Source organism: Mirounga angustirostris, unplaced genomic scaffold (genome assembly GCF_029215605.1).
Source record: "Mirounga angustirostris isolate CCGP_5_RB_7025 unplaced genomic scaffold, mMirAng1.0.hap1 SCAF_3, whole genome shotgun sequence".
Lineage (NCBI taxonomy): Eukaryota > Metazoa > Chordata > Mammalia > Carnivora > Phocidae > Mirounga > Mirounga angustirostris.
This window is the reverse complement of record NW_026991711.1, coordinates 142,342,011-142,356,150: the sequence shown is the minus strand read 5'-3', so window position 1 is coordinate 142,356,150 and position 14,140 is coordinate 142,342,011. Positions and strand designations below refer to the sequence as shown.

Here is a 14,140-nt window from a genome sequence, read left to right as displayed (position 1 = left end):
TCTGACACAGAAGCCAAATTTATAAAACAAATAGAAATGGAGGTCCACAGCTGTTTCTGCTCATCATCATCTTCCCTTCTCAAACTCCACTTCCACTGCATTGCCCCCTCCCTCACTTTTAAGGAGCCTTCTTGGAGCTTATAGGACTCTGCAGAGCAATTAAAAGATAATTTGAATATGAGTCTAACACCCTTAATTGATCATGGATTTGTCTTCTTAGATTTTGGAATGTTCAATATAGTCTGTGAGAGTGTGACTGGGATGGCTCCCCCTCTTTATTTAATATATATATATATATTTTTAATGGGACTTGCTTCCAAGGAAGTTTGAGCCAGCACCTTCCCTTTTCCTCCTTAAGAAATGTACTTTTAGCAAATGGGGTTATAATTGTATTGACCTTAGAGTTACTTCAAAGTACTGTGGTTAAGTGCTTTGAACATGCTTTTTGTTTTGTTTTTAATTTTTAGATTTTTTTATTTTTTAGAGAGGGAGAGTGAGCAAGGATGGGCTGGGGAGGGGCAGAGGGAGAGAGAGAATCTTAAGCAGACTCCACACGCAGCACAGAATCTGACACAGGACTTGACGTGGACTGAAATCAAGAGTAGGACATTTAACTGACTGAGCCACCCTGGTGCCCCTTAACATGCTTTATGCTCCTTTTTTTGTTTTTTAAGATTTTATTTATTTATTTGACACAGAAAGAGTGAGAGAGAGAGAGCAAGTACAAGCAGGGGGAACGGCAGGCAGGGGAGAAGCAGGCTTCCCTCTGAACATGGAGCCTGATGTGGGGCTTGATCCCAGAACCCTGAGATCGTGACCTGAGCTGAAGGCAGCCGTTTAACCAACTGAGCCACCCAGGTGCCCCTTTATGCTCTTGATGAGTGTTTTTTTTTTTAATAAGTCATCTCACTCATTCAACATATATGTATTGAAAATTTATAATGTGCTGTTTTAAAATGGAACTGCTAAGCCAGTATTCGCTTTCTTTGCCATGTAGTTTTTATTTTTCTTTCCTTTCTCTTTCTTTTCATATGCTTAAGTTCACGTCAAGGGATGGCTAAGTTGTCAACCTGGACTAGTACAACAATAGCCAGGCTAACTTCTCTGTCCCTATTCTCTTACCACTTTGCACATAAAACAGGATTAATTTCACTGAAACAACAGTTTCTTCCTTCCCAGTTTGTATGACCTCGTCTTCTTACTGCATGGTGAATTCAATTCGGTAGACATTTATTTTGTGCGTCGTGCATTGTGAAGGCAGGAAAGACTAGGTCTTTGCTCTCAAAAGCAGTCTTTCAGCCTTCTTAACTGCTATGCCAAAACCTTACATGATTCGACTCACCTTTTCAGTTAATATTTCTTGAACACTTATTATGCAAAGCACTTAGTTTTAAGTACTTGTATTAACTAAGTTTTCAAAATAATAAGATAATATTATTTCTATTTCATATATGAAAAAGGGCAGAGAAATTAAGAAACTTTCTCAAATTAATATGTGGTGCCTTTGCTCATATTCTTTATGCTCTGTATTCCTTAGGCTCTTTAAGGTGCTCCTTTCACACTAAATTTTATTAGCTCCTTTATATAGATCTTTTCCAGATTCTGCTGTTGCTGTTTCTGATTCTTTAGGAGTTTAACCATGATGTGTTTAATGATGGTTCTGAAATTTTTATTATTTATTTATTTATTTTTAAAGATTTTATTAATTTGAGATAGCGAGAGAGCAAGCGTGAGCGGGGGGCAGAGGGAGAGGAGAAGCAGGCTCCCTGCTGAGCAAGGAGCCCAATGTGGGGTTCAATCCCAGCACCCCGGGATCATGACCTGAGCCGAAGGCAGATACTTAACTGACTGAGCCACCCAGGTGCCCAAATTTTTATTTATTTTTACATTTATTATTTGTCCTTTTTTTAAATTTCAAAAGCATATATTGTTTCCCTAGTAACATTAAATAATGTAATGTCTATGAGTATAAAGTAGGCACTAAGTGATTCTGAACTCCTTGAGGGGAGAAACTATAATTTGTATTTTTCATAGCTCAGTGTACTACCTCATTCTTAGTCAGTGGTCAGTATAGCTTATGGGTATGGGTTTCTGCTTTTTATTTTACTACTTCAGTTTCTCAAATGTGGGCTGATTGGACCTAGTAACTGAGCATTCTCAGAACAGCTTACATTTTTTGAAAAGCAAATAAGCATACTGAAGTTGGTGGCTCAGTAGAAACTATTTTGATGGATAAGAAGTTTGTCTAGGCTGGTCTTTCTTTCCTTTTTAGGACTTTAGATTCAAATGGACCTGAGGATTTACTTATGGATGATGATTAGGAGGCATATATGAAAAGAATATCTTATATTTAAGGAAGTAACAAATAACGTTAAGTCATACAATTCTCATAACAAACTTATGAGTACAGTCATCATTACCCCTGTCTTGTGTATGAGGGATCTGAGACAGAAAGAGTGGGCAATTTAGGTATCTTGACCAAGACCATGTGGTGAATCAGGGCTAGAGGGGGATTTAGAACCTGGCAGTTGGGCTGCTAGCCTGTGTTTCTAATTCTGCTTTGCAGCCACCTGAGCTGTAATCACAGCGCAATATCTATTGATAAGTGTTAGTATTTACTCACATTTTTTTTTTAAAGATTTAATTTATTTATTTGACAGAGAGAGACACAGTGAGAGAGGGAACACAAGCAGGGGGAGCAGGAGAGAGAGAAGCAAGGAGCCCGATGTGGGGCTCAATCCCAGGACCCCAGGATCACGACCTGAGCTGAAGGCAGATGCTTAACAACTGAGCCACCCAGGAGCCCCAGTATTTATTCACATTTAACCTAAATCTATCACAGTTGATAGTTAACATATGAAATAATACAGTATTATAAAAGAAATACTGAAAACTTTATTTGTCTTAACACTTTCTTTCAACAGTATATTCAGTATATACAGGCAAATCTTGGAGATAATTGCAGGTTCAGTTCTAGACCACTGCAATGAAGTGAATATCACAGAAAAGCCATATTTGCCTTTACTTCCTCCATTGAAGTCTTGAATCCCTAAGTCATTCGTGAGGGTTGGAATCAACTTCTCCCAAACTTCTGTTAATATTTATATTTTGATCTCTTCCCATAAATCAATGAATGTTCTTAATAACATCTAGAATGGTGAATCCTTTCCCGAAGGCTTTCAATTTACTTTGCCCAGATCCATCAGAAGAATCACTGTCTCTGGCAGCAATAGATTAATGAAATATTCTCACATAATAAGACTTGAAAGTCAGAATTACTCCTTGACCCATGGGCTGCAGAATGGATGTCATGTTAGCAAGCATGAAAACAACATTAATCTCACTGTACATCTCCATCAGAGCTCTTAGGTGACCAGATGCATTGTCAATGAGCAGTAATAGTTTAAAAGGTAAGGTATCTTTTTTTTTTTCTGAGTAGTAGATTTCTATAGTGAGCTTAAACCTTTTCAGTAAACCATGTTGTAAACAGATGTAGTTTCATCCAGAGTTTGTTGTTTCATTTATAGAGTATAGGCAGGGTAGATTTAGCATAATCCTTTTCTATTTTTTAATTTTTTTTAAGTAGTCTCCATGCCCACTGGGGCTTGAACTCACGATTCTGAGATCAAGACCTGAGCTGATACCAAGAGTCAGTCGCCTAACTGAGCCACCCAGGTGCCCTGATTTATCATAATTCTGAAGGGCCCTAGGATTTTTGGAATGGTAAATGAGCATTGGCTTCAATTTAGTCACCAGCTGCATTAGCCTCTGACAAGAGAGTCAGTCTGTCCTTTTTTTTTTTTTTTAAAGATTTAATTATTTTAGAGAGAGAGAGTGCACATGAGAGAGCATGCCCCTTGGTGGTGGGGGACAGAGGGAGAGGGAGAGAGTTTTTCTTAAGCAGACTCTATGCTGATTATGGAGCCAGACATGGGGCTTAATCTCACGACCCTGTGATCACAGCCTGAGCCAAAGCCAAGAGTCAGACACTTACCTGACTGTGCCACCCAGGCGCCCCTGTCCTTTGAAGTTTTGAAGCCAGGCACTGACTTCTCTCTAGCTGCACAAGTTCTAGATGGCATATTTTTCCAATAGAAGGTTGTTTGTCTACATTGAAAATCTGTTGTAGAGTGTAGCCACTTTCAGTAATGATCCTAGGTAGATGTTTTGGTGGAGAACTTCTGCAGCTTCTATATCAGCACTTGCTGCTTTACCTTGCACTTTTACATTATAGAGACAGCTTTCCGTAAGCCTCATGAGCCAGCCTCTGCTAGCTTCAGACTTTCTCCTGCAGCTTCCTCACCTCTCTCAGCCTTCCTAGAATTGAAGAGAGTTAGGGCCTTGCTCTGGATTAGGCTTTGACTTAAGGGAATGTTGTGGCTGGTTTGGTTTTCTATCCAGACCACTCAAACTCTCTCCATATTAGCAATAGGAATGTTTTTCTTTCTTATCGTTCATTTGTTCACAGGAGTAGCACTTTTAATTTCCTTCCATAAATATCTCCTTTGTATTTACAACTTGGCTGACTAGTGCAGGAAACCTAGCTTTTAGCCTGTTAGCTTTCTTCATGTCTTCCTCACTAGGGTTAATCATTTTTAGCTTTTGTTTCAGAGTAAAAGACATGAGACTCTTCATTTCACTTGAACAGTGAGAAGCCACTGAAGGGTTATTAACTGGCCTAATTTCAGTCTTATTGTGTCTCAGGGACTAGGGAGGCCAAAAGAGAGGGAGAGACGGGGGAACAACCAGTAGGTAGAACAGTCAACACATAACAGTAAGTTCTCCATCTTACATGGGTATGGATTGTGGCACCCCAAAAGAATTATAATAGGAACATCAAAGATCACAGATCACCATAACAAATATAATAATTTGAAGTTTGAAATATTACGGGAATTACTAAAATGTGACACAGAGACATAAAGTGAACAAATGCTGTTGGGACAGTGCCGCCTATAGAGTTGATGGACGCAGGGTTGTCACAAACCTTCAATTTGTAGAAAATGTAGTTATCTGTGAAGTGCAGTAAAGCGAAGTACAATAAAAATAAAATACCTGTATTTAAAATCAGTATTTTTTAGCTTATTGATCATCCAATTTCATCAAGATTGGAAAGTACGTTAACAATCATCTAGACTAACCACCTTCTCCATTCTTAATTTTTTTCTAGAAATATGCCAAGTACTTGCCCAGATTAATCTTGATTAGATTACTGTTGATTCTGTAATGATTCAAAATCTAAAGTTACCTTTCCATTTTTTTCAAGTTTTGATTTTTTTTAAAATTCAAACTTGAATCTTAAGTTCTTCCTAATTGTAGAAAAACTCATTTATGTTACAGAATAAACATTAGAATGCAGAGGTTTAATAATTTGCCAAAAATCACATAGACATTAAGATCATAAGTCTTTAGTCACTCAGTAAATATGTGAGACCGTATAATGAGCTCCTCATTGTTCCAGGTGCTGAGGAAATGGGTGAACAAAGGACACCCAGTCCCCGCCCTTATTATGCACGTGCACATAATGATCCAACTAATATTACAAATAAATTCAGAATATATTGGATGTTCATGAATACTATAAAGACAAAGCATATAAAGTTAAGAGAGATGGCATGTGTGGCAATATTTTACAAAATGATAGGATGATGTTTTACCAGAGATAATGGAAGTGAGGGGCAAGCCGTACATACATCAAATGCAAGAGCATTTAAGAAAGAGCATTTATGACAGAGAGAGCAGTTAGTGCAAAGACCCTGAGGCAGGAGGAGGCTCAGCACATTGTGAGATCAGCAAGGAGGTAGTATGGTGGGAGCAGTTTGAGAGAGGTCCAGAGTTGTAGAACTGTGGTCAGATTAGAGAGGCCAGAATCAGATCTTAGAGGACCTGGTAGGCCATGGTAAAGGCTTCAGTTCTGAAGGAGAAGGAAAGCCATTGTTGCTTTCTGACTAGGGACTGATGTGTAGTGCACCCTCTAACATTTCTTCTTCTTCTTCTTTTTTTTTTTTTAAAAGATTTTATTTATTTATTTAACAGAGAGAGCGAGAGAAGGGAACACAAGCAAGGGGAGTGGGAGAGGGAGAAGCAGGCTCCCCGCCGAGCAAGGAGCCCGATGTGGTCATGACCCTGGGATCATGACCTGAGCCGAAGGCAGACGCTTAACAGCTGAGCCACCCAGGTGCCCTCCCTCTAACATCTCTAAAGGCCGTCTCTGTTTAACGCACTGTGCTAAAAGCTGCCAGGATATCAGTAAGATAACATCCTCGCTTTCTGGAAGCATGTTATCCAATGAAGATAAATTGTAAACAAGTAATTACAAGAAAAGTATAAGTGAAATTAGTTGCCATAATATAAGTGTAAGCAGAGCTGTATGAGTGGAAAAGAAGGAACCCTTAGTTGTAATCAAAGAAATTAGTGAAGAGCTACAATGTACTGAACCCGAGAAATCCATTGACAGTATGTTTCTAATCAAAGTGAGTGGGCTTGTTAAGGAGCCTCTCCTCTTTTCATAGTAGTTTTAAACTCAGCCACCTCACCCTTGAAAGGCTCTAATGGGGGAGGAACAAGGAGATAGGTGTTAATAGATTTTTTTGTTATTGTTCTTTAGATGTAATTATAAACATGTTAAAAGCAATAGGAGTTTTCATTAATACTAGTACTGCAGCTCCTCTAACATACCCTTTTATAAAGGACAGAACATGCTTCTAAATTAAGAATGTTAAAAAATACTTGAGGGGCGCCTGGGTGGCTCAGTCGGTTAAGCATCTTCCTTTGGCTCAGGTCGTGACCCCAGGGCCCTGGGATCCCAGGGTCCTCCCTCTGCCTGCTCCCCCTGCTTGTGCTCTCTCTCTCTGTCAAATAAATAAATAAAATCTTTAAAAAAAAAAATACTTGAAACTATCATTCCACTTATAGGAATGAAGTAAAAAAAGAAAGTAAAACAATCCTTTCATGTAGTTGAAAGATCATTTGGTCTTGCAGTTTTCAAATAGTATCTCTCAGTTGTGTATGTATTTTCATTATCTTAGTAAAATGTGAGAAAATTATGATTAAGGCTGTTTTTTTTAAGTACCCTAAAAGATAAATTTAGAGTACTTTATGCCCTTAAGATCACTGCAGATGGTATTTGCAAGCTTCATTATTTTCTTTCTCTTAAGATACAGATTAGAGTGTGCTTTGAAATAAAAATGTGTTATTCGTGTAAAACTTCTTTTAACAAAATGGTCGTGTAACCTGTATCTCTGAGAAGCAGATGCCAATTGAGAAGAAAGTACCAAATTATGGGGATGGCACACTTCTCTTGGCTGTAGTACCAGAAAGGGAAGCCTTCTACTGGACAACTCTGTGTGTCTTATCTTCCCCTCCTGCAAATTTCCATAAGGCATTGGTAGAGACCCTGAGTTGCTTTTACTTCTCTGAAGACCACCCAATAGCCAGCTGCCTTACCTAGGTTGGTCTCTTTTGGTGAGGTATCCTTACCTAAGTTACTTGTATCCTGCCTAAGTTTTAGTGGTCTTCCTAGATGTCTTATTGGTGAGGAACTCCAAGAATTTCCTCCTTACCTGATCCTATAGCTTGCAATTAGATGTCAGATTTGCTTCCCCAAGCAAGTCTTTATATGCTCTTGCTAATCCAAAGTGATCATTGTATTGCCTCACATTCCCCCCACCAAAGAATACTTAGTCCTTTATTTTAAAATGCAAAATCCAAAAATGGAGTACTTCAGCATTTTTTTATTGAGTTATAATTCACATACTTTAAACATCAACTTTTTAAATTGTACAGTTTAGTGGTTTTCAGTATATTGACAAGGTTGTGTGACCATTACACACTCATCTATTGGGCCAAAAAGAAATGCTGCACCCATTAGCAGTCACTCCCCACTCTCTTCTCCTCTTAGCCCTTAGCAGCTACTAATCTGTATGATCTGTCTCTGTGTATTTGTTTATTCTGGACATTTCATATAAATGTAATCGTACAATATGTGGGCTTTTGTGTCTGACTTCTTTCACTTAGCATAATGTTTTCAAGGTTTATCCATGTTGTAACATATATCAGTACCTTTTTTTTTTTTTTTCAAGATTTTATTTATGGGGTGCCTGGGTGGCTCAGTTGTTAAGCGTCTGCTTTTGGCTCAGGTCATGATCCCAGGGTCCTGGGATTGAGCCCCACATCGGGCTCCCTGCTCAGCGGGGAGCCTACTTCTCCCTCTCTCACTCCACCTGCTTGTGTTCCCTCTCTCGCTGTCTCTGTCAAATAAATAAATAAATAAAATCTTTAAAAAAAAAAAAGATTGTTTAAAAAAAAAGATTTTATTTATTTATGTGAGAGAGAGAGAAAGATCCACAGCAGGAGCACGGGGGAGGGGGAGAAGCAGACTCCCTGCTGAGCAGGGAGCCTGCTATGGGGTTCAATCCCAGGACCCTGAGATGACCTGAGCTGAAGGTAGACACTTAACTGACAGCCTCCCAGCGCCCCAGTACTTCATTCATTTTTATAGTGAATAATATTCCATTATATATAGATTTTTGTTTTTCTGTTCATCATTGATGGACAGTTGACTTGTTTCTACTTTTGGCTGTTAGTAATTATGCTGCTGTGAACATTTGTGTGCACGTTTTTTGTATGAACATATATTTCAGTTTGTGTCATCTTTTGAACAGTTCCCTTTTTCTTTGGAAGCTCAGCTTCTGTTCCTGCCTACAGAGGCCCCTGTTCTTATAAATCTTTAGCAGTACCATCCTCATACTTGTAACTTTACTGTTGCTTGGTAGATTTAGACATCACTTCTCCAAGAATCCTCTTGAGGCTGATGTGAAAACTTGGAGGAAGTAAAGCAGGATTAGTAAAATCCTCAGGATTGTTGGATTTAAATCTTAGGAAACGGTTTGCTGATTACCTTTCCTATAATGTATGCGATTGATAGAACTTTGAGTGTGGAGAGGTTTCACTACCAAATCCTTGCTCTGCTAAGTAAAACTGCAGTTTCTTCTGTATTGGAGAGAGAGCACTTGAGATCCTTGCATTGAATTCATTTTTTAAGTAAAAAAATAATAATCATAAAGTAGCTATGGAGTTTGGTCTTTAGCATGGAGTTTTTTAGTGTAGTTGTTATATTTTACTAGGGTAGGCTTCTGGGAAGTGTTTAGTTAATACTTGAATAATTGAATGTAATGTGTAGTAATAACATATTCTGACACTCAAGATAATATTTTGCTGGTCAAGGAACTGAGAATGCAAAGATGAGGGGGGTGTATGTTCAGACGTGGTGTATTCAAGTTTTTAACTACTATGTAGACCAAGTACTACCTCATTTCATTAAATTTTCCCAAAAGAACACCCAAGAAATCCATTTCCAAAGGTTTAGTAATAGCTTAGTCTATTTTCTACCTGTTTTTTTTTTTTTTTTTTAAAGATTTTATTTATTTGAGAGAGAGTGAAAGTGAGAGAGATGACAGAGGGAGAGGGAGAAGCAGACTCACCACTGAGCAGAGAGCCCAATGCGGGGCTCGGTGCCAGGACCCCAGGATCATGACCTGAGCCAAAGGCAGATGTCTAACCAACTGAGCCACACAGGTGCCCCTATTTTCTACCTGTTTTAAACTATCACTTCTACTTCTGGCAGGAAGGAGAGGCAAGAAGTATGTATGCACTTGGCAGTCATTAGTTACATACTTCACTGGAATCCCATTTCATAAATGAAGAAATTGAAAGGCTCTTGAGACTGAATGTTGCTCTGATTTCTTCTCTTTTTAAGACATTGACTTCCTGTACCTTTAGAGTAATTTTCTTGCCAAATTAGTTTGTAAATTGTCAATGCTTCCTAAAATGAGAAAAATCAAATTTCCTGAAGAAACTGAAAGGATACCCTGAAGAATTTTATTAATGACAGTGTAAACCAAACCAAGTGAGATTAATGCTGCTCCATATACGATTAAGCTATAGACTTTATTTAGGATTATAAAGAATAAAGTGTGAAGCCTGTTTTAATACTTTGTATTTTGTTTGTTTGTTTCAGTGAAAAGTGTAAGGCTAGAGGATTTACCGTGATTGTGGATGGCAGAAAATCACAGTGGAATGTGGTGAAAACAGTAGTCTTAATGCTACAGGTAATTTTATTTTTGACTATTAGGAAATGGCTTTATTTTATAGCAACAGATAAAGTGATAATGGCAGATGCATTTCATTTATTTCACTGTGCCCAAAATTCTCAGCAGTGACTGAGTTCTGAAATGCACACTACTGGATTTTTTTAAAATTCAATTCTTAGAGGTTTGACTTTGAATAGTAAAATAAATTTCATACCTATTCTAAAGATTTGTAAATGATCAAAAATAGTATGTCATGTTTAAATAATTTAGTAAGTAGGCCAGTGAGTCCAAAAGTGTGAGGTACTGTTGGACTTACCTGGGAGCTTCTGCATGCTGTGATATCTGCATCATCCCCTGTCTACTCCATTCTGTTACTATAGGTGGGGAGCAGGACTGGGTAAATCTAGTCTGGAAAAGCTTCTCGTGTGGTTCTGAGCAGTCATTTCCTTCTGTTCCTTACTTTCCTCTAAAAAGTACCAGGATTTATGGTACTCTTATTACTTATTTCTCATCCAGAAGAAATGTACTTGACAGCTGTGTCCTTCGGAACTTTAGCAGCCCACAAACCAGCATTTAATAAACAGCTGCAGTTGCAAAGTCTTTGGTCTGATACTAGTCTTTGTGTTTCCTTGTGTTCCTCACAGAAAGATTTCACGATCTTCCCTTGTATGAGGTACCTACCTAGTAAACTTCCGTTGTTTTATTATAAGGGTATTGAGGATGTTGTGATCTGAAATGGAAAAATAAAACATTCGAGTGATTTAAAGGTGGCAGATTGCTCTGATGTATCTGGGTTTCCTTAGAAAGGCTTTAAGAGAGTGTAGAAGTTAAGTGAGTTAAATAAAAAAGATTATCTAATTTAGATGAAAAAAGTGAAAAGGGCATTCCTAGCAGGGACATTGACTTTAGTGATAGCTCAGAAGTGAAGCAAATAGAATGAAGGGAGCTGATGGCAGGTCAGTTTGGGGAAAATAGAAGTTGACAGTTATATGGGATAGTGAACATTCAGTTAGGTAAATATCAGTGATATTGAAAGAAAGATCAAGACTTTTAAATGAATTGGCAAATAATTAGTAGCTACTTTTGGGTTCTGTGGAAAGAAGTATAATTTCGAATTTTATTTTATTTATTTTTTTAAAGATTTTATTTATTTGAGAGAGAGGGAGAGAGAGAGCACAAGCAGGAGTGGCAGAGGCAGAGGGAGAAGCAGACTCCTTGCTGAGTAGGGAGCCCTGTGCTGGCTCCATCCCAGGACCCTGAGATCATGACCCAAGCTGAAGGCAGACATTTAACTGACTGAGCCACCCAGGAATTTTAAATGATAACTAAGAAGAATGATTCTTTTTTTTTTTTTTAGAGATTTTATTTATTTATTTGACAGAGAGAGACACAGCGAGAGCAGAAACACAAGCAGGGGAAGTGGGAGAGGGAGAAGCAGGCTTCCCGCCGAGCAGGGAGCCTGATGCGGGGCTCGATCCCAGGACTCTGGGATCATGACCTGAGCAGAAGGCAGACACTTAACCACTGTGCCACCCAGGTGCCCCAAGAAGAATGATTCTTAATGTTTTATTTTTTATTTGGGATTATTAGGAAAAAGGGATTTGGGGGATGCGAACTAGTAATTTTAGTGCTTAATATGGTTTGGGTAGTGTACTAAACTTCCTATAAATTAATCTCATTTAATTTTATCCTCACGAACTTGGGAAGCAGGTTCTATTATCCCAAAAGATCAGCTGAAGCTCAAAGATTTAATTAATTAATTTTTTAAAAAAGATTTTGTTTATTTGAGAGAGAGAGAAAAATCATGAGCAGAGAGAGGGAGAAGCAGACTCCCCACTGAGCAGGGAGCCTGATGCGGGGCTGGATCCCAGGACCCTGAGATCATGACCTGAGCCAAAGGCAGATGCTTAACTGACTGAGCCACCCAGGCACCCCGAGGCTCAAAGATTTTAAATAACTTAACCAGGTTGTTGTAATGAACAAGGGAAAGAGCTGCAGTTGGAACTTAACATGGCCTAACCCCCAAGTCTTGGCTTTATCTTTTACAAAGGGTATATTTACCAATGGGAGTTTGGAGGTGGTCCCCAAATTATCCACCCATTACCTCCTTCTTAAATGTGTGGCCTAAACCTTTATCATTAGAATCACTCCTTTGGATTGGAAAGGATATCAGTTTTTTAAGGGAGCACAGATTGGTATCCCATCACTTTTTCTGTCAGATATATTGCTAGCACTTTTATATCCCAACCCTGAAGATGAACTCTTCTTGGTAAAAGTTGTTAAAATAACTATTAGGTGAGAACTCCATTAATTATGACCTTGTGTTCTTCCTTTCATCCTGTCATTCAACTGTGTCACAGATGACCTGTTTGGGACTTGCTGTATGAACTGGACTTTGATCAGTGGCAGTTTTGAAGAACAGTCAGTGGATGATTTAATCCCCTCTTGTGATTTCTTTTCTGATAGGTATTTTAACAACTTTTGGATTTATTAAATAAGTTAATTTTTCAGAAGTTGCAATGGCCTTTTGTTTACTCCTAGTCAAACAGTTTTGACATAAAAACTCATTCATTGCTTTTATTTCAAAAGGTACTAGTATTTGGGATCCCAGAGCTTAGTGGTGGCTTTGTTTGTAACTAATATTCTCTAAAATGAGTGGTTTGGCTTTTCTTGTTTCTCACAACTTCAATATTCAGTGATTTTGAAGTTATAGTCTTCCACAAGTCAATATATAAATAAACCTCAATCTAGCCTAAATTTCCCAGCCTCTCGGATAACTTTTGATACCTTTGAATTTATTTATCTTATTCATAGCCCGGTCATTGCAGGGGGGCACCAGATTTGTTACGTGCCCAAAAATGTGCTTAAATTGAAAGATTTCTGTTTTCTCCTAATTAATAATAATTATAACCATATTTATTAGTATTCAGTTGTGCCATTTATGGTCTTGAATGGTATTTAACCCCTAGTTTGTAAATAAAGATTTATTGGAACTCAACTGTGCGCATTCATTTATATTTTTTATAGCTGCTTTCATACTGCAATGACAGACTTGAAGTAGTTGCAGTAGAGACTGCATGTCCTGCAAAGCCTAAAATATTTATTATCTACACCTTCAGAAAGAATTCACTTATTCCTGGTGTAGAACGTTTAAAATGGTGTGGTAGAACTTTAGAGTCAGACCTGGTTTCTGTTTTAGCACCATCAGTTAACAACTCTGTTATATTGGGCAAGTTTCTTTAGTTCTTTGAAACTCGGTTTGCTTTCCTGTAAAATTGGGAGAATGAGATCTACTTGTTAATGTGAATTCATTTATTGAACAGATATTTATGGAGTGTTTTCTATATGCCAGGCACTGTCATAGGCTGGAGATATAGGAGTCACATGATAGATAAGGTAATTGCCATTTGGAAGCTAATGTTCTACTTAAGGAGTCAGACAGTAAGTAACTAGGCAAATTACTCAATAATGTAACAACAGACAGTGATAAATGCTATGAAGAAAAATACAGTCTTAAAAGGAGACTGAGTCAGTTGGTGCTACTTTAGATAGGGTAGTCAGGGACGGTCTCTCTAAAAAGGGAATGTTTGAGTAGAATCTTAATGGAGGGAGCATTCTTCCTAGGTGTATAGGGCAAAAAACACTCCCCACAGAGGAAACATCAAGGGCATAAGCCTCAGGTGGAAACAGACTTAATATAGTCCAGGAACAGCTTGAAGCTTAGTATGGCTGTGGTAGGGGAGTGAGCTGAGAGGGGAGGGGTGTGAGGTGAGGTCTGAGGGTCAGTGGGGGCCTGAGCTTGGAGGGCTTTCTAGGCCTTGGTAAGGAGTTTGAATTTTACTGTGAGCATAAGAAAATGTGAAAAAAGAAGGGAGGCCTGTTAAGAGGATATTTTAAAAAGCTGACTAGTTTGGGGATGTTAGCAATGTGGGTGGTAGAAATGGATAGGTTTAAGATCTAATTTAAAGATAGACTGTAGGGGGTTTGCTGATAAAATATATGGAATATTTTATTAACTCAGTAAATGTTAACTTCTATTCTTCTTTAGG

The 14,140-nt window shown here is 38.3% G+C and overlaps 1 protein-coding gene across 5 annotated transcripts in view; it reads left to right on the top strand.

The window, feature by feature from the left end:
• Positions 1-14,140, top strand: part of SESTD1 (SEC14 and spectrin domain containing 1) — a 148,753-nt gene that overhangs the window by 57,475 nt on the left and 77,138 nt on the right. For all 5 annotated transcript variants that reach the window (XM_045868437.3, XM_045868433.3, XM_054506113.2 and 2 more), the window contains one exon: positions 10,019-10,109. In XM_045868437.3, coding sequence (XP_045724393.1) covers positions 10,019-10,109 — 91 coding nt within the window. The remainder of the gene's footprint in view (positions 1-10,018; positions 10,110-14,140) is intronic.